Raw genomic sequence first — 26,803 nt, 5'->3', positions numbered from 1 at the left:
GCTCTATAGGTTTCAAAACTTAATGCTTTATACTCTTTTCTAAAGGCTTCTACAGTGTTAGACATTTTTAAAACATCACTCGGGTTGTTCCATACATTAACGCCAATAACAGAAATGCAATCACTTTTTTTTTTTCTTAGTTCTTATCTTATTTATTTATTTTAAAGATGCCTGTTCTTCTAAGGTTATACTGACTCTCTCTGCTCGAATAACTCATGTAAACAAGGAGGGAGCATATGATTATAGGCCTTGTACATCACTACGGCTGTGCTCGGATCAACAAGATAAAATAATAACAATAATAATAATAAATGATAATAAAGAAAGAAAGAAAGAAAACTTGTAATATTAGTTATATAAGTTGTTTGATTTCTTATTATGACATTTAAAATTATTATTAAAGTAAAATTCAATGAGTTAAAAAAAAAAAAATTAAATAAAAAAAATAAAACTTGTAATATTAGTTATATATGTTGTTTGATTTCTTATTATGACATTTAAAATTATTATTAAAGTAAAATTAAATGAGTTAAAAATAATAATTTAATAAATAAATAAAACTTGTAATATTAGTTATATAAGTTGTTTGATTTCTTATTATAAAATTCAAATTCAATGAGTTAAAAAAAAAAAAAAAAAAAAAAAGTCGGTCCGGGCTGCAGCTGTGGAACGTGGCGTTTGATTTGCGCACCCTGTAAACCATTTCTGTTTTCAGTGTTTTTCTATCGTCAAAATATTTTATGAAATTGTAGTGAAATTCAAAAACTGTGTTTAAGTTTAGTTTAGGTAAATAAAATGGATTCACTTTTAAATTATATGTATTTTATTTACTGTTTAGTTTAACTCCGTGCGCGATGGGTCACAAATCAAACGCACCCTTCCTCACGTTGCAGTGAAATCCGCCGCTGTGTCACTTCGCTCAAACCCACCCGCTTCTAAGTTCATGAAATCAGGGACGAGGTGATCTGCAGTGTCGCCAAAATGTCTGGAAGTGCGGGAGAATGGTGCCTGATGGAGAGCGACCCCGGCGTCTTCACGGAGCTCATAAAAGGTTTCGGTAAGTCCCAAGAATGCTAAGATGCTAAATGCTAATGCTAAATTCTCCCCATTGAAGTGAATGGGGGAGCTGCTAAATGCTAATATGTGTTGTATTAATTCACCTGGGAGCTTGGATGAGCTGTGAAAATGCCCAGTTTGTTCCAGAGAAGTGGTGTTTACATTGCAGCGATAGATCTAGCTCATCAATAAATCCTAAATGTGAATAAAGTGCATGTTTTGGGGGAGTTTAGCTGAATGAATTAACCCGCTAGCCTTAGCATTAGTCAGCGTTCAAACTGCGGCGCGTGAAACATGTGTTTGTTTTGGTTCACGTTTGACTTGTTTACCGTGAGATCTGACTAAAAAACCCGTATTCTGAAGATTTATACTTATACCTGTCACCCGTTTGGATTTACATTATGCGCATTCTGTCTATAATGTGCTTTTTTTCCTTTTCTAACCCAAGACATCCACATTTTTGCTCATTTTTTAAGATCTACATTTAGATTAGGGTGACCAGACGTCCCTGTTTACCCGGGACAGTCCCACTTTTGAGCCCTGTGTCCCCTGTCCCAGCAGGTTTATCCAAAACCAGTGATCTGACCCAGTTTTATACAAGAAATATTGCTATTTTTGACCAATTTGATCCCTGTCAGCAGTAAAGAGAAGCATAAATTGTCATTTGTTTAAGTAAAATACAGAAAAGCTGCTTAAAAATAACCAAAACACAAAGAAAATGTGGTTAAAATGGCTCACATGTTAGTTGAGTGCTTAAAAATTACGCACTTTATCACAATTTTATTATTATCAACCACAACAAACTGAGGGAGTTGATTGAGATAATCTGGTCACCCCAATTTAGTTGTCAAAGCTAAAGCGAGGCATACATTATTATTTCTTTAAGTAAAATACAGAAAAGCTGCTTATAAATTACCAAAACACAAAGAAAATGTGGCTATATTGGGGCACATATTAGGTGAATGCTTAAATTGCACACTTGTTTCACAATATTGTGGGAGTCCCAGTTTTTGATTTAGAAAGTCTGGTCACCCTAATTTAGTTGTCAAAGCTAAAGCAAGGCATACATTGTCATTTCTTTAAGTAAAATGCAGAAAATCTACTTAAAAATGATCAAAACACAAAGAAAATGTGGCTAAAGTGGCTCATATGTTAGTTGAATGCTTAACAATTTTCCTTAATTGTGCACTTGTTTCACAATTTTATTATTACCAACCACAACAAACCAAGGGAATCCCAGTTTTTGATTTAGAAAGTCTGGTCACCCTAATTTAGTTGTCAAAGCTAGACAAAAATCCTCAGAACTAAAACATGGAACAAAAATGGCAGTTGTGTTGGACTCTGCTGTCATGACTTCATCTAAAAAGTATCAACAAAAACATGGGCATTAGACTGCAATGAAAATGGTTCATGGTTCATGGTACAACCGATTCCAACATCCACCATTTGTCTTGCATAGGGTGACCAGACGTCTCTATTTACTCGGGACAGTCCCAGTTTTGAGCCCTGTCTCCCCTGGTCCCAGCTGATTTATCCAAAACCAGTGATTTGTCATAATTTTTATAAGAAATGTTGCTATTTTTGACCAATTTGATCCCTGCCAACAGTTAAAGAGAGGCATACCTTGTCATTTGTTTAAATAAAATCCAGGAAAGCTGCTTAAAAATGACCAAAACACAAAGAAAATGTGAATATACTGGTTCACATATTAGTCAGAAATGGGCCGAGTGCAGAACAGTTCTTCTTAATTACGTAGTCGTTTCACAATTTTATTATTACCAACCACTCCAGGACTGTCCCAGTTTTTTATTTTGAAAATCTGGTCACCCTAGTCTTGCTGTTTTGCTTTTGAAATTTTAAACAATAGACTACTCTTTTTTTTTTTTTTTTTTTTTTTTAGGTTATCAGAGTGATTCCTCAGATAAATATAGTTTTTACAAGATTACAGTGGCACAAATGATCTTCATTTGAATAATATAATCTAATTTAAATTGTGTTGTATACACTTAGACTTAGACAAACGTTATTGATCCACAAGGGAAATTATTATCACAATACAACAACCAACAACAAAACAGCAACCCAACAACAACTTGGTAATAATAAATTCTGAGTAAGTAACAAAAAAGAGAGGAAGAGACAGGTGTCAAATAAGGCGTAATTATGTAAATGTATACATACAAATCAAAATAAAATAGAAAAATAAGTAATAAAATAATAAAATCTGTTATATACAAGAGGTCAATGATAAGATGATTGACAGGACATAGGGTTTTCCCTTACATACATTGTCACTTTCTGCCTATCTTAAGCTTTAAGGTAATTTTGACTAGTGTAGTCTCTTTTTATAAGGCAATGATAATACAATGAGCAACAAAGTCTAATGTTGTTGTTTTGAGACTGAGATCATGGTTAGATAGAAGTAAACAGCCATCGCTTTAGCTTCATCTCTGCTGTTGACATTGTAACTTGCTACTCTGTTTAAAAAGACGGACATGTAGAGATTGGGGCACTGATATTATCCATCACAACAGCATTACACCATCAATGTTCCAAACGTTACAACATTCATGTCAAATTTAGTACAAGTCAGGTTATGTTTTTTGTACTGAAACTTTTTTTTTTTCTCTTGAATGTGCCTGTGATTTTGATTGATGGACCTGACTTCTATCACCAGTAAAGATAAGATCTACTCTTTACATTGACTTAAACATGTTGTACACATTAAAAGCACCGATTTCCTCCAGGGATTTGGGAATTTGTCAGACATGACAGTGATGTGTGTAAAACTGACATAAGAGCAAAGGAACTACACTGCAGTTTCTCTGATCTGGACAAGATTTTAAAACTTATATCAGGTTTTTCATCTTTTTCAGGTTTATTATCTACTTAATAGCTCTGAGACGTCTTAATTCTAGTCTAGAGGCCGTTTATTTTACTTGACAAGTTATCTTAAAATAATCTTGCTGCATGGACGGATAATTTCACTACTTTTAAGTCATTTTCTGATAGATTTAAGTGTTTATATCTTCAATTTTGGCCCAGCGTTTTACAGCGTATTCTTGAGATACCAGCTCGAGCGTCCCCTTCTCTTGGGCGGCACACGGTAACTGCTGTGCCCAGGAGAGGGGGGACATTCTCGCCGGCCTTAACTCGGCCGCATCACGCACTGTAATGTATTGAGTTAGAAAATCAGCGTCTATATCATAATAAAAATGAAATGTGAATGTAGCGAGACCAAATGTCGGGCCTCGTTTATGTCATTTTACCGATCTTCCCGCAGCGGCACATATTTTCCAGTCTGTAATATCAATATAATCCTCATTTGCTCGCAGATGTTTACTAAATCATATAAATGTTTTTCTTGTTCCCCATGTCCTGTAGCATCTGTAACTGCTAATTTGGGAGGAAATGTTTGTTATTTCCTTGCCTACTTGCCATGAAACTTAGAAAGAATTTGTTCAAAAATCATTCTGAATCACTTTTAGGAAGGTCTTAAACTTGTAAAGCTTGAATCTCTTGGTTAATAATCCTGTGCCACTATAAATGTGCCTGTATCTGCTTCCATTCTGGGAAACTTTGCAGCTGATTTGTGCATTTTTGTGTCCTCAGGCTGCAAAGGGGCACAGGTGGAGGAGATCTGGAGCATGGAGCCGGAGAACTTTGAGAATCTAAAGTAGGTATCAGTACATGTTCTTGGATTACTTGATTTTGTATATGTTTTGTTGTATTAATGGCACATTTGTCGTCCTCAGACCCGTGCACGGACTCATCTTCCTGTTTAAGTGGCAGGCCGGAGAGGAGCCCGCCGGATCCATCGTCCAGGACTCACGACTTGACAGCATCTTCTTCGCAAAACAAGTGAGACTCTATTCGCTGTTTACAATGTCCTGTGTGGTAAAGGTACACTATGGAATCTTTCTTTGGGGGAGGCGCCACTATGGAGAGCTTATTGCCTCGCTTGAAATGTTCCACAGTCTGGTCAAATGCATTTATTCAGGTGATTTTAATGCACAAAAAACTTAAACTTTTGATCCACAAGGGAAATTATTTGGTCACAGTAGCTCACACATCACAATGTAATATGGTCATTATTATTGTAATGTGATGATACAGTATCGATATGGTGGGCTACTGTATCGATATAGAGTATTTGTACGTGTGTTTTACTAAATTATTTTGTTACAGCTACAGTTTTGTTGCTTGTGGAGTGAAAGGAAACTCATTTATTCGACACATTTGACATTTTTACTGTTTTGAGGATTAAAATGTTTGTGTTTCATATGAACTTTGCACAAGAAGTGATTTAACAAAGACTTTTAGTATCACAGCCACGATTTAGCCTTTATTTTGTATTGAACTGTATCGAATCGATTTGAAATGCATCATATTGAATCGAAAGTGCACTGTATCGAGATATGTATCGTATCGTGGCCTGTGTATCGAGGTATGTATCGTATCGGCAACTTCTTAATGATACCCAGCCCTAGTCCTTAGGCAAGGCACTTCACCCTCATTGCCTAGTATGAAAGTATGAAAGTGGTGTGTGTGTGAGTGGTGGTGGTGGTCGGAGGGGCCGATGGCGCAGATTGGCAGCCTCACTTCCGTCAGTCTGCCCCAGGGCAGCTGTGGCTACAGTAGCAGCTTACCATCACCAGGTCACCAGGTGAATGAATAATGAACTGTAAAGTGTCTTTGAGTGTCCAGAAAAGCGCTATATAAAAATGATGCATTATAATATAATAATAAAGAGTTAAAAATCTAAATGGTAATAATACATTCTAGTAGCTAAAAAGAGCAAGAGACAGGTCTCAAATAAGACAATTATATAAATGTAAATGTACAAGTCAAAATAAATTGGAAAAATAAGTAATAAAATATAAAAAATCTCAGCTATATACAAGAGGTCATAGGAAGACAGTGGAAAAATTATATGATGATTAATAAAAATGATTCCAAACAGCACATACGTATGCAGTCTTCATCTTACCGCTGGTTTGATCACAGTCTGTCGGCGAGCCCAGTGTCGGGAACTACACCGGAAGTCGTCAACGCATGTTTCCAAACGTCTTCCTGGTTTGTGACGTAAACGTGAAAGAGCCCGTTCCCTCCCAGCTGTAGAAATCTACGTGTAAAAGTTCCACTGAATGACCCGTGTCTCTTTGTGTGTGTTGCAGGTGATAAACAACGCGTGTGCGACCCAGGCCATCGTCAGTGTGCTGCTCAACTGCACCCACCCCGACATCGAGCTCGGAGACACGCTGTCCGAGTTCAGGGAGTTCTCTCAGAGCTTCGACGCCGCTGTACGCATCCTTTGTTTACACCATTTTGCAGGGAAATAAGTCTGTTCAGTCCAGTAGATCACAGTGCACATTTTAAACACAAGCCATTGCAACATGAGGGAAGAACATGTTTAGAAAAGCTCTGATATTTTGTTATTTGAAGAGGACATTCTAATATCTCTATCAATACTCTGGGCTCTAATGAAAGTAAAACGATTCAGTATTTTCGGAGCCCTCCTCACTCCATCCATTCCGGTTCTTTTAAGCTGGAGCTCTCGTCTTGATCCTCTCAGCGATGATGACAGAGCTGTTTGTCGCTAAGAGCTGTCCTTTTCATCCTTAATTCTCGGTTGTGTAATCTCTCTCAAACCTCAGACTTTGAAGAGACACTTTTCTGAAGTTTTAGAGTCTAGCTGACAGCCTTCCAGATGTGATGTAACAGCAGCATCGTATTTTCACTCAGGATCCCGATAAACGGACACTTTACTGCAATTAAAGGTTCTATATTACACTAAACTGACTCTTCCGAGCTTTAAGCCATGTTACAATGTTTTCTCCTCAAAAATATCTGGAGGTTTGTTTGGTTTCATTCACACGTTTGTCCACATCTGAAGCTCAGAATGCTCTGTTCCACCTTGTGATGTCATGAAGTGCTATTTTCCAGGGTAATTGTTCCTTTAGTAGAGATAAATGGCATGGGCTGCTGTATCGATATATCGCAAAGAGTAATTTTTTGGGTTTAAGTTACTAAATTATTTTGTGAAAGAAGTGTAATTATGTTGCTTGTTTGGAGAAAGTTCACCTGTTTATGCAATACATTTGGCATTTTCACTGTTAAAATGTAAAATGTGTGTTTTTCATTTTCACTGAAAAACACACATTGGTGGTTTAAAGGTTGTATAGAGGATTTTTTAAGGGAGGTGAAATACAGCGACCATCCTTTTTCAAATGTTGTGCATGTGTGACTCCACCTTCCTCAGTAGAAACATCTCCTCCTCCCGCCTCTTTACTCTAGAAATCACATTTGTTTACATCCAGTGCATGTTCAGAATTACTGTTGAAGTGACCTGCCTAGAAATATTTTAGCGACCGACGCGTCAGTTTTTAGACCCTTCGGACTTTCTTTTGCGGCGAACTGGTCGTGGATTCTCGTCCGCCATCGCAACAAACTTTGTGCGAATTGCAAGGGAGCTACAGTTTGAAAAAGCCTCTAAGAACCGCTGCATAAACCACGTAATCCCCGAGCGCCGACGACTCAGTTACACTAAAAACGTAGGGAGTTTGATTGACAACCTAACAGCCAATAGAAAAAGAGGGAGCCTCGTTTTCTGTTGGCTGATGTTTATCTGGCCTCACTACGTCCACAACTGATAGATTTTCATTCTTTCTTTTTTTTTTTCCGGTCATCATAATTAAAAGCTGCTGCATCTCTGTAATGGTATTTTAAACTTTCAATGACAATTTTAAACAAAAAAAAAAATCCTCCATACAACCTTTAAGGCTACGTCCATACGACAATGGTCCTGGATATTTTTTTTTTGTAGGTTGAAAAAAATTATCCACGTCCAGCCAGCAACAGGAGCACTGAGTGAAAATGATGTATTATATACGCCACACCTGTATGTGGTGCTGTAAACAGAATACAGCCAGAGCCAAGGGACACATAAGAACTAGAAAGAGCTCATGCGCATAAAGTCCTTCCTCTTCCGCAACAAACAAACACAAGACCAAGAGGTTTTGATGCAACAGTGCGAATAAACTTGGAAGCATCCGAATCCGTGTATCATTCGTTCATTCGTTTTTCAATATAAAACCAAAAATAAGAAAACGAAAAAAACAACAGTTTTCTTCATTATTTGTCTCCAAAACCAAAATGAAAAAATGGAAAACGATCAGTCCTGGTTCAGTCCGTATGCAGTGTAAAAGTCCGGCATCGCAGTCACAGAAGTCACGTAAACGGAACACGGCCGTTATCCGTTTTTTTTCCATTCTTCATTTAAACACAAAATCGAAAACTGAAAAAACAAATCATTATCCGTTTTTTCATTTTGGTTTTGGAGACAAATAACAAAGAAAACAGTTTTTCGTTTTTTTTTTATTTATGGTTTTATATTGAAAAACGAATGAACAAATGATACATGGATTCATCCGCAGCACAAACTCAACTCCATTGTCTGATTGTTGCGCGGGTTTTTTTTTCTCCTGGTCACGTGACGATGACATGGTTGTGACATCATCGTTTTCCAAAAGCTGCGGTTTGATTGTCCACACGACGACGCAACGCAAAACCGAGGTTTCGCCCACTCGAAACGCCGTCGTCTGTGTGGACGAAAGGCCAAAACGAGTAAAAACTTCACGGTTTTGACCAAAAAACTTTGTTGTGTTGACACCACATAATAAAGACTTTTGGTAACACTTCAGGCTAAGGACCACAAATTAATAGTTAGTTAATAGTAAAATGCATAATAAGTACTTATATACGTCTTTGTTAATATTTATAAAGTACTTTCAATGCATTTTTGTCTAAGGCCGTATTTTGCGAGGACTAACCCATGAACTCTTTTCTTCCCATTAAAGTAGTGGAGATTACAATAGATATTTTTGTGCATAGACTGAAACCTCAATAAGCATGACTAAGTGTTTGATTAATACCAACTAATATCGAAGTAACAGCTAATTAATAAACCAATTACCACTTCGTCGGCTATTAATATGTGCTCCCTAAACTAAAGTGTTACCAGACTTTAAAGGTTGTATAGAGGATTTTTTTAAGGGAAGAGAAATACAGCGACAGTTCTTTTACAAATGTTGTGCATGCGAGTTTTTAGACCCTTCGTCCGCTTCACTCGCGCAATCGCTGGAAGGAATCTCCAAGAATCACCTCAGTTTGTCTTCGCTCCTTTTCCCCTTCTCTTCTTCTTTCAGCGACCTCAAGAACCGACTTTCTTTTGCGGCGAACTGGTCGTGGATTCTCGTCCGCCATCGCAACAAACTTTGTGAGGAAGTGACAGTTTGAAAAAGCCTCTAAGAACCGCTGCATAAACCACGTGATCCCTGCATCCCGACGAGTCAATTACACTAGAAACGTAGGGAGTTTGATTGATGACCTGACAGCCAATAGGTAAAGAGGCAGCCTCGTTTTCTATTGGCTGATGTTTATCTGGCCTAAACACGTCCACAGTTGATAAATTTTCATTCTTTTTTTTTTGGTCATCGTAATTACAAGGCTGCTGCGTCTCTGTAATGGTATTTTAAACTTTCATTGACAATTTGAAACAAAAAAAAAATCCTCCATACAACCTTTAAGTATCAGAGCGATGATTTAGCCTTTGTTTTTTACTTTATCGAATCGTATTGAATGGAAAGTGCACTGTGAAGTTGTGTCGTGTTTAAAAAAATAGTGGAGAATTTCCTTTATCACCGCATGACATCACAAGGTGGAACAGTGTTTTCAGTTTGTGACAAGAACTGCAGGATTTTTGATTTAAACTCGTGTAAATGAATCGAAACACAACTCCAGGTCTGTTTGTGATGAAGGAAACATTATCGCGTAAACATTGAGAGTTGAAAGTCGTAGGTTGTAAGTTTTTCTGTCATATTTTTGAGGTTGTTTTTAAGCTTCGTTTCTCTGCTCGTCTGAAGCTCGGAGGATTCGGTGGTGGGTTGGTGTATTTTTAAACCGTCTCGTCTCGTCTCTCGTCTCTCCACAGATGAAAGGTTTGGCTCTGAGCAACTCTGAAGTCATCCGGCAGGTGCACAACGGCTTTGCCAGGTGAAACGCTCTCCCTTCTGTTTCTCTCTCTTCCTCTCCCTCTCCTTTCCTCCTTTCCACCTCTTTCCCGATCTCTCTTCTTTCTCCTCTCCCAACAGTCTCCCTTAGTCTCTCCACTTCCTCTTCTCCTTCTCTTCCTTTACTCCTTTTCTCCCTCTTCTCCTTCTTCTTCACTCCCTATCTTCCCTCCCCCCCTTCTTTCTTTTCCTCTTTCTTCTCTTCATCCCTGCCCTCCCCTTCTCCTTCTCTTGCTGCTTTCTTTCGTCTCTTCACCCCGTCTTCTCTCCTCCTCTTCTCCTTCTCTTCCTTCTCTTCTCCTCCTCCTTCTTTTTTCTCTTCACCCCACCACCTCTTCTCTGCTTCTCCTTCTCATCCTCCTCTCTTCCTTCTCTTCACCACCTAGCTCCTTCTCTCCTCTTCTCCTTCTCTTCCTCTACTCCTTCTCTCCCTCTTTTCCTACTCTTCATCCTCCTTTTTCTTCTCTTTAACCCCATCTCTGCTCCTCCTCTTCTCATTCTTTCCCTCTTCTCCTTCTTTCTTCTCTTCACCCCATATTTCTGCTCCCCCTCTTCTCCTTCTCTTCGTCCTTTCTTCTCTTCACCCACCTTGTTCTCTCCCCCTCTTCTTTGTCTTCCTCCTCTCCCCCTCTTCTCCTTCTCTTCCTCCTCTTTCTTCTCTTCACCCCATGTCCTCTCCCCCTTTTAACCTTCTCTCCCTCTTCTCCTTCTCTTCCTCCTTTTTTCTCTTCACCACCTATCTGCTTACTCCCTCTTTCCTTTCTCTTCCTATTCTTTCTTGTCTTCACCCCTGTCCCTTCTCCCTCTTCTCCTTCTCTCCTCTTCCTCCTCTTCTCTCCTCTTTTCCTCTTTCTCTCCCTCTTTTCCTCTTTCTCTCCCTCTTTTCCTCTTTCTCTCCCTCTTTTCCTCTTACTCTCCCTCTTCTCCTTCTTTCTTCTCTTCACCCCTTATTTCTGCTCCCCCTCTTCTCCTTCTCTTTGTCCTTTCTTCTCTTCACCCACCTTGTTCTCTCCCCCTCTTCTCTTTCTCTTCCTCTTCTCCCCCTCTTCTCCTTCTCTTCCTCCTCTCCCCCTCTTCTCCTTCTCTTCCTCCTCTCCCCCTCTTCTCCTTCTCTTCCTCCTCTCTCTTCTCTCCCCCATGTCTCTCCCCCTTTTAACCTTCTCTCCCTCTTCTCCTTCTCTCCCTCTTTTCCTCTTTCTCTCCCTCTTCCTTCTCTCTCCCTCTCCTTCTTCTCTCTCCCTCTCCTTCTTCTCTCCCCCTCTTCTCCTTCTCTCCCCCTCTTCTCCTTCCCTCCCCCTCTTCTCCTTCTCTCCCTCTTTTCCTCTTTCTCTCCCTCTTTTCCTCTTTCTCTCCCTCTTTTCCTCTTTCTCTCCCTCTTTTCCTCCTTCTCTCCCCCTCTTCTCTTCTCTCCCCCCTCTCCCTCTCTACTCCTCCTTCTCTTCCTCATTTTTTCCCCCTTCACCACCTATCTGCTTTCCCCCCTCTTCTCCTTCTCTCCCCCTCTTCTCCTTTTCCTCCTCTTTCTTCTCTTCATCCCCTATCTCCTCTCCCTCTTCTCCCTTTTATCACTTTCAGCTTCCAGTCTTTCCCTCCCGCTTTGTAATTCTCTTTTCTCTCTCCTGGTGGCGTCTTGGTGTTTTAAGTCTCATCTTAAGACCCACTTTTATTCTTTTTTTGTTTGTTTGTTTGTTTTTAACCCTTTTTATTACTTATCGGTATTCTTGCTCTTATTTGATTTTACCAGTTTTATTGTCTTAGTGAGATTTAGAGGAGTTAAGTTGAGCTTTATTTTGTTTTCCTATTGGATGTTTTTTATTTGTGCAGCACTTTGGAAACGGTTTTGTTTATGAAATGTGCTGTAGAAATAAAGCGAACTGGATTATCCCCTTTGAGATGAGACACACGATCGTTGATTACTGAAAAAAATAAAACTAGATGCTCGTTTTTGCTGAGTAATTTATCAAATAACTTATTTCATATCAACTTGTCACCATTTTGTTTTTAAAAGAACTGAATGTAAGAAACCCCAGATACAAGTTCAAGAAGAACATGTTTAAATCAAATAGAGCGTTTACGAAGAACAGTTTTAATGCTGATTTATTCCTAGTTACAAAAACACTGGACATGATGCTATTGATGTTCCTCAAAATGCCTCTGAGTCTTGTTTTTTTTTTAGTTTTATTGGATGATTCTTAAATGAAATGTGTAAATTAAAACCACAGTATTCGTCGTTCGTCTCGTTCACAGGCAGCAGATGTTCGAGTTTGATGCCAAGTCTACGTCTAAAGATGAAGATGCGTTCCACTTTGTGAGTTACGTCCCTGTGAACGGGCGCCTGTACGAGCTGGACGGGCTCCGGGAGGGGCCCATAGACCTGGGTGAGAGACAGTTTTGACATGTTTAACAAGTTTACTGGGTAACACTTTATAATAACTACACCTTATTTAGCCTTAATAAAGGATGAACAAAGACTTAATTAATAATGATTCACGCTTAGTAACTACTTAATTACTACCTTATTTAGTACTTGCACTTAATTTGCCTGTGCTGTAAATATTTACTCATAATTATTTCATACTTAATTACTCATGAACTAACCATTTGAGCATTTATTAATCATTAGTTAGCTATGAGAGAATGATTTACTAATAATGCAATGATAATTCAGGCAGCTGTTATCTGTTAAGTCTTTTTGAGAGCTTTTCTAAAGTGAAGACAAATTATCCTTTATTAAGCATTTACTAAGCATGAATCATTATTAATTAAATCTTTGTTCATTATTAATTAAGTCTTTGTTCATGCTTTATTAAGGCTAAGTAAGGTGTAGTTATTATAAAGTGTTACAGTTTACTGACAAAAACAAAACCCCTTGTAGATTTTTTTCAGACATTTGCAGATTAAACCATAAAAATGAAGTTAAATTCAATGTTAATAAATAGAGACGGGAGATACCCCAATGTACATTTAAGAGAAAATATTTCGATACGGATACTGGACTAACGTTACGAAGACATTTCAGTAGAACTTATTTGAAACTTGTTTGCATTTTTTTTGGCTGGAAAATATGGTAATTGACATAAGTCGCATTTTTCGTCACATTATGAACAGTTCTTCAGATAAATGTAACATAAAGAACAGAACAGAATAAGCTTAACAAACGCTCCATCTCACTCCAAATCACTGAATCCATTCAATTCTTCATCCCCAGTGAGCTTTTTCCTTTTCTTCATTGCAGTTAGAGAGTCCTTCGCTTTTCTTCAGTCACTCACAAGTTTCTCACTCACTCCAGACTTTCTTTCTTTTTGCTGCTTGATTACCGTTTTCAGCTGCATATTTTACGACTTGCAGCTTGCAGAATATGATTAACAGTTTATCGCCGTGTGATAAAATAAGTTATGATGCTAAATTAACATTAGTGAGTGGGATACATCTTAATAACTACAGCTAAATGTGTGCGTTAAATGCAGGCGAGTGCGTAAATGACAAGAAGAAATGTCTCAGACTTCAGTCGCCGGACATCCACTCACTCAGAGGCTCTTTCTGCAGGAGACATGAAGTGATGAAGTGATGAGTAGAGTGAAGTCACAGTGGTACAGGAGGAACAGGAGCAGCAGATACTGACAAACAAGACTAGAGCGCCCTCTCATGGCTGTCAGTGTGAAAATAATAAACATTGAAATTATATATTTTAATATGTTGCACTGGAGTATAAGTTGCAGCAGCACCCAAACCATGAAAAAAGTGCCACTTATAGTCCAAAAAATACAGTAGTATTAATGTTTGCATAGCTGTGTCCTTACCCACTAATGTACACTACCGTTCAAAAGTTTAGGGTCACCCAGACAATTTAGTGTTTTCCATGAAAAGTCACACTTTTAGTTACCACCATGAGTTGTAAAATGAATAGAAAATATAATCAAGACATTGACAATTTGTATTTGAAATAATTTTTTTCCTTCAAAGCTTTCGTCAAAGAATCCTCCATTTGCAGCAATTAAAGCATAGCAGACCTTTAGCATTCTAGCTGTTAATTTGTTGAGATAATCTGGAGATATTTCACCCCACGCTTCAAGAATCCCCTCCCACAAATCAGATTGGCTGGATGGGCACTTCTCTTTCTACTCTGGTTAGAGCCTTTTTGTGCTGTTCTCTGAAGGGAGTAGAACACACCGTTGTAGGAAATCTTCAGTTTCTTGACAATTTCTCACATGGAACAGCCTTCATTTCTAAGAACAAGAACAGAGTCTGGAGTTTCACATGAAATTTCTCTCTTTCTGGCCATTTTGAGCTTTTAATTGACCCAAAATGTGACGCTCCAGATACTCAACCTGCTCAAAGAAAGGTCAGTTTTATAGCTTCTCTAACCAAAACTAAACTGTTTTCATCTGTTCTAACATGATGCACAAGGGTTTTTTTATCATCCTTTAGTCTTCTGACGCAGTAAACAAACACATTGTACCGTTAAAACACTGGAGTGACAGTTGCTGGAAATGGGCCTCTGTACACCTGTGCAGATATTGCGTCAAAAACCAGACATTTGCATCTTGAATAATCATTTACCACAGTAACAATGTATAGAGTGTGTTTCTGATTAGTTTAAAGTTATCTTCATTGAAAAAAACAGTGCTTTTCTTTCAAAAATAAGGACATTTCTAAGTGACCCCAAACTTTTGAATGGTAGTGTAACTGTAATTGAGTCACTATTAATATATTGATATTTTGATACCAATACTCCCATCCCTGCCTAAAGGTTGTATAGAGGATTTTTTTAAGGGAAGAGAAATACAGTGACAGTCTTTGTGCGCATTTAGAATTAGTGTTGAAGTTTCCTGTCTAGAAGTAATTCAGCGACCGACGCGTCAGTTTTTACACCCTTCGCCTGCTTCGGTCGCGCCATCGCTGGACGAGATCTCCAAGAATCACCTCAGTTTGGCTTTGCTCCTTTTCCACTTCTCTTCTTCTTTCAGCGACCTCAAAAACGGACTTTCTTTTGCGGCGAACCGATCGTGGATTCTCGTCCGCCGTCGCGACAAACTTTGTGTAAAATGCGAGGAAGCGACAGTTCGAAAAAGCCTCTAAGAACCTCTGCATAAACCACGTAATCCCCGCGCTCCGACGAATCAGTTATACTAGGGAGTTTGATTGACAACCTAACAGCCAATAGAAAATGAGGGAGCCTCGTTTTCTATTGGCTGATGTTTATCTGGCCTCAACACGTCCACAGTTGATAGATTTTCGTTCTTTTTTTTTTTTGGTCATCATAATTACAAAGCTGCTGCGTCTCTGTAATGGTATTTTAATCTTTGACCGACAGTTTGAAACAAAACAAAAATCCTCCATACAACCTTTAATAACAATAATAAGAAACAATGGCTTAATAAACTCTTGTCTAACAGTTAAAAATAGCACAACATTATATCAAATGCAGAACAAAAGAACCTAAAAGACAAGAATATTAACTGTGAACTGTTGTTTTTTTTTCCAGGTGTTTGTAATCAGGACAACTGGATCAGCGCCGTGCACCCGGTCATCGAGAAGAGGATACAGAAGTACACACATACACTCTCTGTCACTCTGTTTGGACTGAAACGCGCGTGCTTCTAAACTGAATCGTTTGTCACGCTTTCTGCAGGTACAGCGAAGGAGAGATCCGCTTTAACCTCATGGCCATCGTGTCGGACAGAAAAATGATCTACGAACGCAAAATCACAGAGCTGCAGACACAACTCACAGAGGTACACGCAGAGAAAACAACAAATTTAATGAGAAAAACACATACAATTGTTTAGAAATGCACAAGGATGGAACAGACATATCACTCCAATGACGTGAATGAGTCAAATGAGCACTTGGTGGCGCTGTAGTCTCACATTCTGATAAAAATACAGCTAATATTCATTCAGTAAAGCGCCAACAAAATTGATGGACTGTGGCTGATAACTGGTGTTCAGTGTCAAGATTCACACTTTGAACACTGCAAATTTCTCAGATCTGGGCAAGATTTCAAAACTTCTATCAGGTTATTACCTTCGCCAAGGAGGTTATGTTTTTGCCGGCGTTTTGTCTTGTTTGTTTGTTTGTTTGTTTGTTTGTCTGTTAGCAACATAACTCAAAAAGTTATGGACAGATTTTGATGAAATTTTCAGGATTTGTTGGAAATGTGAAAAGGAAGAACTGATTTCATTTTGGGGGTGATCCGGAAGAAATCCTGGATTCTGGATCACTTTGAAATTTTAGTTAACATTGTGGTAAATGGGGCCAAAAAATTTGTTTCTCAGTATCTCGGTTAATTATTGACCAAACCCCATGAAATTTGACTCAGGGATGGACAATGGGATCCTCTTTCATATTCCAAAGGCTGATCCGGATCTGATCCAGAAGACTGATTTTATCGCAATTTATATAAAAAATGGGGGTAGTCCTTGGCGGAGGTCTGCGCTCTCTGAGTGCTTTTCTAGTTCATCTTGTTTTCAGATTTATATTTCATTATACTGTATAATGACAATGAAGATATTCTATTCTGTTCTTACTAGTTCTGAGACTGCTGTATTCTAGTATCAAGTTCATTTTAAGTCAAATTATCTGTCCGTGGAGCAAGATAATTTCACTATTTTTAAGTCATTTTCTGATAGATTGAAGTGTTTATATCTTAAGCTTCTTTGCAGTGAACTTTAGACTTTGTTGTAAAAAAAAAAAAGGAGTTTCCTCTGGTAATGTGTAAATATTGAGTTTTTTGAGTTTTTCTCCTCTGTCAGGACGAGCCCATGGACACAGACCAGAGCAGCTCGTTCGTCAGCTCAGAAATCGCCAAATACCAACTTCTCATCGAGGCCGAGAACCAGAAACTACAGAGATATAAGGTACGGACTCGGAGCTGTACTGACCAGTGTTACGCAAAGAGGGTCATTAAACATAAAAAAAAAAAAAATTGTATTCAAAGTTTTTATCATTTTATCAAAAGGTTCTACAATAAAATGTGTAGTTGTAGGAAAAAAATAAACACTGCAGGGTTAATTCTCATTTTTTATTTATGTTACCGTAATTTCTGGACTATTTCGGGCACCTGAATAAAAGCTGCATCAACGAAATATTAAAAGAAAAAGAAAAATTGTACATATATAGGGGCATGTCTATAAGCCGCAGGTGTCCACATCTTCAAGAAGGTTTTCAAGTTTGGGCCATCTTTTTTTTTTTTTTTTTTTAAGGGATTTCAGCAGATTTCAGGCTCTCTTGGGGGTCATTTTCAACTCAAACTCAAATGTTCTGTTCCACCTTGTGATGTCATGAAGCTGTCATTTTCAAGTTTACATCTACATTTTACCTTTTAGTTCAGTAGAGATCGGCAATTCCAGAGCTGAAATGATCCAAATGATTCTAGTGAAGGTGTGTGCAGTTTAAAAACACAGTGGAGCTCTTCCTGTATTACCACATGACATCACAAGGTGGAACAGTATTTTCACTTGGAGAGAAATAAAAGTTTAACATGTGTGAATGAAACAAAACACAACTCCAGGTCTGTTTGTGATTATTATTATTTTTTTAATGTGTCTATATTTTGAAGTCCTAACGTGATGTGCTCTTTTTTATTTATTTTTTTACTCAGATTGAAAACATCCGACGGAAACACAACTACCTTCCGTTCATCATGGAGCTGTTGAAGACGTTGGCAGAGTACCAGCAGCTCATGCCGTTGGTAGAGAAGGTACGACGCGTGTTTCTGTGCAAGACAAATAAAACCCAAACGCCGTAATGGGCGAAGGATAAACACCAGGGGGTTCATTAGTCGACAAAATCCCACTGAAACTGTCGCTTGGAGGATATAAAAAGTTAGAATATCGAGCGTTCATTAAGTTGGGGGAATGATTCGAGGAGTTCATCGACCATAAATGAGTATAGATTAGGGCTTGGGATGTGCATTGCCTTGAGTCTGACGATACAATTCAGTAGATCACGATGCATCCCAACACTAAAATAATAGATGCTATATTGCGATTTATCAATAATTACTTCCAGAGTTGGGGACTTGTAAGTCGTGACTTGGACTTGAGTCACTATTTTTAGGACTTGAGACTTGACTTGATAAAATGGAGTAAGACTTGGAACTCGACTTGGACTTGAAGGTCAGTGACTTGGGACTTCACTTTTACTTGAGGCCTGTGACTTGAGAAGACTTTGAAGCACTTTTAACTCTAAATTCTTTCTATTCTGACCATAATGATTCACTCTAAGATCTTGTCAAGACATTTAAAAAGGAAAAATTAACTAAATTAATTTCTACATCTTTTATATCCTCTTTAAATACTCATATATATAAATATACCATGACTTTTTAAGTACGGTTTAGTTTAAAACGATGAAGCTGCAGGTTACATGCAGTTCCATTTTTAATAAACCAAACTGTAGAAACATTTTAAAAACACCCTGTTACTGCTACAGTCCACTAGATGGCACTGTCTCCTTTTCACTTGCTTGGTTTGTAGTGACTATAAAATACTCCTCCTATCATAGACTGTAAAAATCTTTGAGCTATAATAAAAACTGGATAAGTCATTCCCCCTCTGTCCCAGCTCCAGGCCGACTAGTGGTCACTCCCGGTACTGCAGCTCCCGGGGGTTTGGGCCCAGAAATAATTCTCCCATAGAAGCACAATGCACTTTTTGGGAATTCAAACTGCCCGTGTTCAGCTGACAGGGCGTCCACAACTTTCACAACGGTCAGATTTTGTAGGGATCCTTTTCTATTTTCACAACATAAGCTTTTTAAATGTTTAAATTAGGGATGGGCATGATTAGTCGATTAATCGATAATTGATCATTAAGAATTTAATCGATTACGTTGGTAGGTTGCTGTGAGTAGTGTGACCAAACGGAGGCCCATACATGTGTCTCTCTTCACTCAGAAGGAGCGAGACACAAACAGTGGGTCAGTCTGCAACGTACCGAAGCACAAATGTGTATTTAACGATGATTTGTACAAGAAATTCCACACTTTCCGTTGCGTTCGGGACAAGTGTGAGTCCATGTGCACAGTGTATAAAGCAGCACATATGTTTCTGTGTCCAGTGGGAAAAAGTTTTACCAGGTGAGAGTCGCTCAATGTCGATGACGAGTCCCCACCTCCCTCCCCCCGTACGCTGTCCTGGTTTTGACAAACGCAAATCTGGTCACACTAACCTGTATTCACCTGAGTCATGTCTTTTAATCCAACAGAAGTTGAACCGCATCAGCGACACAAGAGCTGTATTTTTATCTTCGCTTAGTTTATGCAAATTTGCCATGTAGTTTTAAGTTTTGTTTCTGTGAGAGTTGTGCAAATCTGAATTAAACACATTATAATGTCAAACGGGCTGATGTGGCTCTAGAGTCGTTACGATTTATATGTTGTAAAGTTGAATTTATTTATGCAGATTAGTGCAGATAGTAATAATAATGATGGTAATTTTAATATTAAAACGTTAATGATTAATCAATAATCGATCGTTAATTCTCTCGACGATCGATTTAAGAAAATTTCATCGAATGCCCATCCTTAGTTTAAATCGTCAAAGCGCCTAAAAGTTAGTTGGTAAGCTAAAGTAAGAGTTAGTTTGTCCCCGCTCTGAGCTCGCACTCGCTCTGCTTCAGCATCTCTCGCTCTGATTGGTCTACTCTAAACGCTCCACGCCGTACACATTACAGACGTTACTCGGGTGGGAGGAGCTCGCCCAGATTGGTGAAGCAAATGGGGAAAAGGAAATTTATTTTTGGGCCCATGAGCCAACGAACACAGGCCACTGAAAACAACACGACGCCATCTTGGGTTCACCTTCAGATTTTATTATAATTCTGCTGTATAAATGGTCTAAATAGGAAGTGAGCGCCGGAGAACTTCCAACTCCGTCGACTCCAGCTCCAATTCAGTGAAAAAAATGTTTCCCTTCTCTAAAACTGCTTCTGTCAGACTCTTTATTTTGGCTTTAAAATGTTCGTATTAACCCGCTTTATATGATCCTGGTGTTTTTCATTTCACTATTTTGTCTGCAAATCAATTCCTATTCGTAATATGGACCTGGCTCCAAATTTTCTCCTCGATGAGCTTCATTTGACTGGAACTGAACACTCGCTTCGTCCTCTTCTCCATTTACTCTGATTTGTACAGAATTTTAAAAATGCTCTTTGTATGTTTAGGAAGAAATGTGCCGGTTAAATAATAGTTCTGACAAGTCGTGCTTACATTTTTTTTTTTTTTTTTCCCCCCTTGCAGGCAAAAGAGAAACAAAGCGCCAAAAAAGCACAAGAGGCCAAATGAAGTTCAATGTTTAAACCATCAACATCACCACCCCGACGTGTCCAGACCAGTCCTACACCCACGTCCCACAGAAGAGAGCTGCTTCTACTAGCTCCGTGTTAGTCCCCAAAATGTACCACAACACAAAAGGACATGCAACTCGTGGAGCTCGGACGTTTTATTTTCTTTGTTCAACTTGTAAACTACAAAATGTAAAGTGTGTAATTGCTGTTTAAGTCCCTGTACCTGATTTTCAGTCTCAAAAATGTGAAAAACAGAACTCAGTCCATTTTAAACAGTTTGCAGTGATCCAAAGTTAGTCCTCGTTTATCTTTTGCATTCAGAGCATCATAGTTACCGTATTTTTTGGAGTATAAGTCGCACCAGCCCAAAAATTGCGTAATGAAGAAGTAAAAAAACATAAGTCGCACTTTTGGGGGGAGATTTAGTTATAAAATCAGAGACCAGGAACCGACATTTGATCTTAAAAGTCAAGTTCTAGTAAAAACAACAGACTGTTAACGTCACATATGAACAGTTCTTCAGATAAATATAACAAACAACAGAACAAACTCTCCATCTCACTCCAAATCACTAAATCCATTCAATTCTTCATCCTCGGTGTCACTTCTGAGCAACTCCTTGACCTCCGGAGGTAAACGGAGCGCCGCTTCCTCTTCAGCATCAGTTCCAGTTAGAATTATTCCGGCCTTTCTGAATCCCGACAGGATGGTTTCGGTGTCTTTCGGATTTTTTAAGGGAAGTGAAATACAGCGACAGTCCTTTTGCAAATGTTGCGCATGCGTGACACCACCTTCCTCCTCCGCAGCTCCCTCAGGAGAAACACCTCCTCCTGCCTCTTTATTCTAGAAATCACGTTTGTTTACATCCAGTGCGCTTTCAGAATTACTGTTGAAGTGACCTGTCTAGAAATATTTTAGCGACCGACGCGTCAAGTTTTTAGACCCTTCGTCTGCTTCAGTCGCGCCGTCGCTGGAAGGAAATCTCCAAGAATCACCTCAGTTTGTCTTTGTCCCTTTTCCCCTTCTCTTCTCCTTTCAGCGACCTCAAAAACGGACTTTCTTTTGCGGCGAACCGGTCGTGGATTCTCGTCCGCGATCGCAACAAACTTCGTGCGAATTGCGAGGAAGCAGCAGTTTGAAAAACCCTCTAAGAACCGCTTACCAGGTTTTGTCCATACATCTAGTGACTTCCAGGAAAGTTTCATGGTGCATCCTCCCAGTGTCACAAGTTTCTCGGTCACTCCAAACTTTCTTTCTGCTGCTCGATTACCGTTTTCATCTGAAGATTTCACTATTTGCAGTTTGTAATCTGCAAAATATAACTTTCTTTTTGAGGACATTTGTGTTCAGTCTTCTCTGTCGTCTTTATAAGTTTGTTTAAATTGTTCAATGTTACAGAAATGATGGTGCGATCGACTGATACGATACAGACAGGACAGAGGCTCTTTCTGCAGGAGACATGCGCAGCAGAGCCAAGTGACACACAAGACTAGAGCCTCTCGCCGCTTCAGTGTGAAAATTATAAACGTATAAGTCGCAGGAAACGCCCAAATCATGAAAAAAAAGCAACTTATAGTCTGAAAAATACGGTGTTCACTGTGATGACTTCATAAGCGCTTTTCACAACTTTTTGCTCGGACAATAAAACGTACACGGTGGTTTTATTTTGACCCCGAGAGCTGCTTTTACGATATATCTGACACATTTTGCTTAAATACACGGGGGAAAATCTGGTACAGGACATTTTAAACCTTATCGAAATGCTTGTATTCAACTTTGAAACATAAAATCTGCAAACATGTTTACGTTATTGTCCATATTATCCCAGCTACGATCGCGTGAATTCTGTCCGACGGATAATTTGGCGTTTAATGTATTTCGTAGGAAAAGACGCTTGATGCACTTGAAATCTGACTAATGAACTGATGTCTTGTTTAAATCGTGTTTTTTGTGTCTGTAATCTGTCATGATCGGTTCGTCTCGCTCTTAGCCCACCTCGTGATGTCATCGGGTGGGCAAACAGAAGCGCTCCTCCATGTTTTCGAAGCCCACGCAACCATCAAAGTTAATCTGACGTTTCTCATCGCTGAATTGTTGGAATATGTGATTTAAGCTGCATTATGAGACCAGTATTTTTTGTTTTAACGTGTACAGCGCAAAAAAATGTATCTATAGGAGTTAATTATCGAGTTTAATTCAGTTATTTAAGTAATTTTTACCAGTTTTTTGGACTGGTTTCAATGCATTTCATTTTCAAGCAGTATTAGCCATAGATTTTTTTTTTTTTTTCTTTTAGACATTTTATTTTGTGAAACTTCTACCCTGATAGGATTTTTTTTCTGGAAAATAAAATGATAAAAATGGGAGAATAAATCAAACCAGTCAAAACACGTTTGAACTCAAATCCAAAAATCTAAAGTATTTAAAGGGCCAGGACCTAATTTCGAAACATGAGTGAGGAACGTGTTTTAGTTTGAACTTTTAGAAGAAGTTCAGACTGCAAGAGTTAATGCTCAGTGTGGATTTTTTGGGGGGAAATCAGATTTTTTTTTTTTTTTTGCGAGTTGTGCGCATTTCCAATTAAATGTGTCTTGTTTATGATCTCCAGTGTGAACTTTAAACGCCCCAAATGTGTCCCGAAGCGAGCGTGCTCAGGGTTTACGGAAGTCGCCTAAACTCTGAGCTTGTCTCCCAAAATCCGGTCCAGTTCTTCGTAAAATGGACGGGTTATAAGTCCATGGCCTCTTCGTTTATTTGAGTCTTTATCCTCCTTGTATTTGGGTCGCAGGATCCTCATTTTTCGTTGACGTTGGAGTCAGGACCGTCTGTAACCGCGCTCGGACATTTCTTTGGCAATCATAAAAAAAAACTAAAAAAAAAAACGCCCGGTTCCAATGAGACTCCTCCAATTTGACCTAAATACCGCGATCTCCCCAAATATTAATAAACTCTCTAACCTCGCTTTCCTTCCATTGACGAGACTCCGAGCCTGACGTGAAGGTGACCTGACCGTTCAGACAGAAGTCGCACGTCAAAAGATCGGATATGTATCGGTTTTTAGGAGCACGTATCCAAGTGACCTGAAAAAATCGGATCTGTGTCATTAAAAGATCAGATACAGGAGCATAGCGGCGAAAAAAAATCGGATTTGGGTCACTTCAGGCTGCAGTCTGAACGTCGCCTTCGTCAGTTGGCTTTAATTCACGTTTACGTCACAAATCAGAAAGACGTTCGGAAACATGCGATGACAAGTTCCGGTGTTGTTCCCGCCGCTGGACTCGCCGACCGATCGTAATCAAACCCACTGAAGTAAATGTGATCGGCGTTAAAATGAAGACTGTAGACGTACGTGCTTTTTTGGAATCATCTTGAATTTGGCGCCTCGTCGCTTCTACCCAGTGCGCTCGGAGTTGTTCGTCAGTGGGGAAATGATGAAAACTGAGGTATGGTTGGAATCATTGATCAGCCGAACATAACGGAACGCAACAATGACACGGAGATGAAGAAAACTTTTTCATTTCTCCTAGGTTTTGTCAGACTTACTACAGCGAACAGAAATTGCCGGAAGTTGGCATCGCATCTTTCCAAACGTTTTCCTGGTTTGTGACATAAGCACGAATAGATTCTGTCATTTCCTTTTACCTCTCACTTCTCTACTTAGTATTTATAACTTGAAAATGCACCACGACAGAGAATAAAGTGTCTAGGTTAAGGTTGGGGAGTCAGTTTATTATAATTCTTAGTTATAACTCACCTGATTGGACAATAAAATAAACCAGACGTCTCTGTTTACTTGGAACAGTCCCAGTTTTGTCCCGTGTCCCAACGGATTTATCAAAAAATAAAACTGATTTATCCCAGTTTTATTCCAGAAATGTCCAAATCTGATCCTTGCCGACAGTAAAAAGAAGCATAAGTTGTAATTTTTGTCGGTAAAATACACAAAATCTGCTTAAAAAACGACCAAAACTCAAAGAAAATGTGACCACTAACACATGAATGGCCCTACATTTTTCCTTAATTACGCACTCGCTTCACAGTGTCACAGTTTTTTATTTTGAAAATCTGGTCACCCTCAATCTGCAGCTTCTGTTTTAGTTATTACAAGAGGAAATGTGTCAAATGAGTAGATTTTTTCTTCTTCAACAGCTTTTATCATGAGCATATCTTGACGAGAATGAGTTAAAATCACGTACAGGCCTTTTAAGTCCATCTAAACTTTTTTTCTTTTTGTTTTTGACATGTTAATAACTTGTATAGATACACTCTTTTGCAGTGTAGGTGCTCTCTCTTGGACTAGGTCTGTAAATTTAACGTTAAACCCGGGCAAACATCCAAACCTGCATGTGTAGTTAGGCCTGTCACGATAATTTCTGCATCGACTAAAGCTGGAACAATACATTTTTGGGGTCAATATTTATCAAATGTATGAAATTTTTGGTTGTTTTTTTAGCTATACAATAAGATTTGAGGTATAAAGACTGAATTTATAACTTCTACGATTCAAAACAGATGCAAACTAAGAACTGAAATGCTTTGTTCTGCTGTTTATTTACTGCAGCTCATGAAAAATATTGTAGATTTTGATTTATTTAGGTACTCCTCTTGGGTTTTTTGTCTCAGTGGCATAAATTAGTTTCAATATCACAATATATTGGTCTTTAAAAGTTATTATCATGACGGGTCTATGTGTAGTTTGAATAAGCTTTGATCGCATGAACGAAAACGAAGGAGAAGTGTTGAGATTGTGTTCTGTCTTATTTTCGTAATAAAACGTTTTGCTGTTTTTGTTTTGTGGTTTTTCTTTGATTATACTGAACGTACGAGCAGGAAATGATGAGCTTACACTGCCATCTGCTGGTTACGAGGTGGTAAAGGTGGTGTTCTAGTGTAGACGACACTGATTGAGACCAAGACCAGGCCGAGACCACAGGGTCACGAGACCAGGACGAGACCGAGACTGAGACAACTGAGACTTTCAAAGGCCGAGACCGAGACCATCTTGGTCATTTTCAGCATGTATTTGTATTTTACAGTTATTTTGGCACATTTATATCAATGTTTTTATAAATGTACCAACTTCATTTTATCGTTGAGTGTCAGACCGAGACAAGGCCGAGTCCAAGCGCCTTCAAGACTGAGACGAGACTGAGTCCAAGTGATTTCAAGACTGACACAAGACTGAGTCCAAGCGCCTTTAAGACTGAGACAAGACCGAGTCCAAATGCCTTCAAGACTGAGACAAGGCCGAGTCCAAGTGATTTCAAGACTGACACAAGACTGAGTCCAAGCGCCTTTAAGACTGAGACAAGACCGAGTCCAAATGCCTTCAAGACCGAGACTGAGCCCAAGCGATTTCAAGACCGAATCCAAGCGCCTTCAAGACTGAGACGAGACTGAGTCCAAGTGATTTCAAGACTGACACAAGACTGAGTCCAAGTGATTTCAAGACCGAATCCAAGCGCCTTCAAGACTGAGACGAGACTGAGTCCAAGTGATTTCAAGACCGAATCCAAACGCCTTCAAGACTGAGACGAGACTGAGTCCAAGTGATTTCAAGACTGACACAAGACTGAGTCCAAGCGATTTCAAGACCAAATCCAAGCGCCTTCAAGACTGAGACGAGACTGAGTCCAAGCGCCTTCAAGACCAAGATAAGACCGAGTCCAAATGCCTTCAAGACCGAGACCGAGCCCAAGCGATTTCAAGACCGAATCCAAGCGCCTTCAAGACTGACACAAGACCGAGTCCAAACGCCTTCAAGACTGAGACAAGACCGAGTCCAAACGCCTTCAAGACTGAGACAAGACCGAGTCCAAACGCCTTCAAGACTGAGACAAGACCGAGTCCAAACGCCTTCAAGACTGAGACAAGACCGAGTCCAAACGCCTTCAAGACTGAGACAAGGCCGAGTCCAAGTGATTTCAAGACCGACACAAGACCGAGTCCAAATGCCTTCAAGACCGAGACGAGACCGAGTCCAAACGCCTCCGAGACCGAGACTGAGCCCAAGCAATTTCAAGACTGAGTCCAAGCGCCTTCAAGACCGAGACGAGACCGAGTCCAAACGCAGTTGAGTCTGAGACGAGATCAAGACCGCAAAAAAAAAAAGTCGTGAGGCCAGTCTCAAGACCAAGACCGGTCTCTTTGTACATTTTCTTTGGACATTGCTGAATAAGATTTGCTGATTTGCTTTATATATAATTTTTAAAATATGAAGTTCTCCCAATTAATTGAATTTCGGTATTTTTAAAGGTTTAAATATTGGGTTTGTTGAGTCTCTTCGCTGATGATTCTTACAGCTATTTTCTATAAAAGGAAAGTTAGATTTATATTGGATGACACCGAGAGGAAGACCCAGGACACACTGGAGGGACTATGGGTCTG

At 39.2% G+C, this 26,803-nt stretch overlaps 1 protein-coding gene across 1 annotated transcript; it reads left to right on the top strand.

Annotated features, from left to right (window-relative positions):
* The first annotated feature begins 853 nt into the window (after positions 1-853).
* uchl5 (ubiquitin carboxyl-terminal hydrolase L5) lies at positions 854-25,202 on the top strand. The gene is made up of 11 exons (XM_055164629.1): positions 854-1,057; positions 4,669-4,732; positions 4,812-4,917; positions 6,234-6,359; positions 10,049-10,110; positions 12,375-12,505; positions 15,613-15,676; positions 15,760-15,862; positions 16,883-16,987; positions 17,731-17,829; positions 20,370-25,202. Exons 1-11 carry the CDS (start codon positions 982-984, stop codon positions 20,412-20,414), a joined length of 981 nt encoding a protein of 326 aa, XP_055020604.1. The 5' UTR covers positions 854-981; the 3' UTR covers positions 20,415-25,202.
* The last annotated feature ends 1,601 nt before the right edge of the window (positions 25,203-26,803 follow it).

The sequence above is a fragment of the Boleophthalmus pectinirostris genome, unplaced genomic scaffold (genome assembly GCF_026225935.1).
Source record: "Boleophthalmus pectinirostris isolate CB_2022bp ecotype Guang Dong unplaced genomic scaffold, ASM2622593v1 HiC_scaffold_7, whole genome shotgun sequence".
In the NCBI taxonomy this organism is placed as follows: Eukaryota; Metazoa; Chordata; class Actinopteri; order Gobiiformes; family Gobiidae; genus Boleophthalmus; species Boleophthalmus pectinirostris.
Note: the sequence above shows the minus strand (reverse complement) of the source record. Positions and strands in the feature narration are given on the sequence as shown.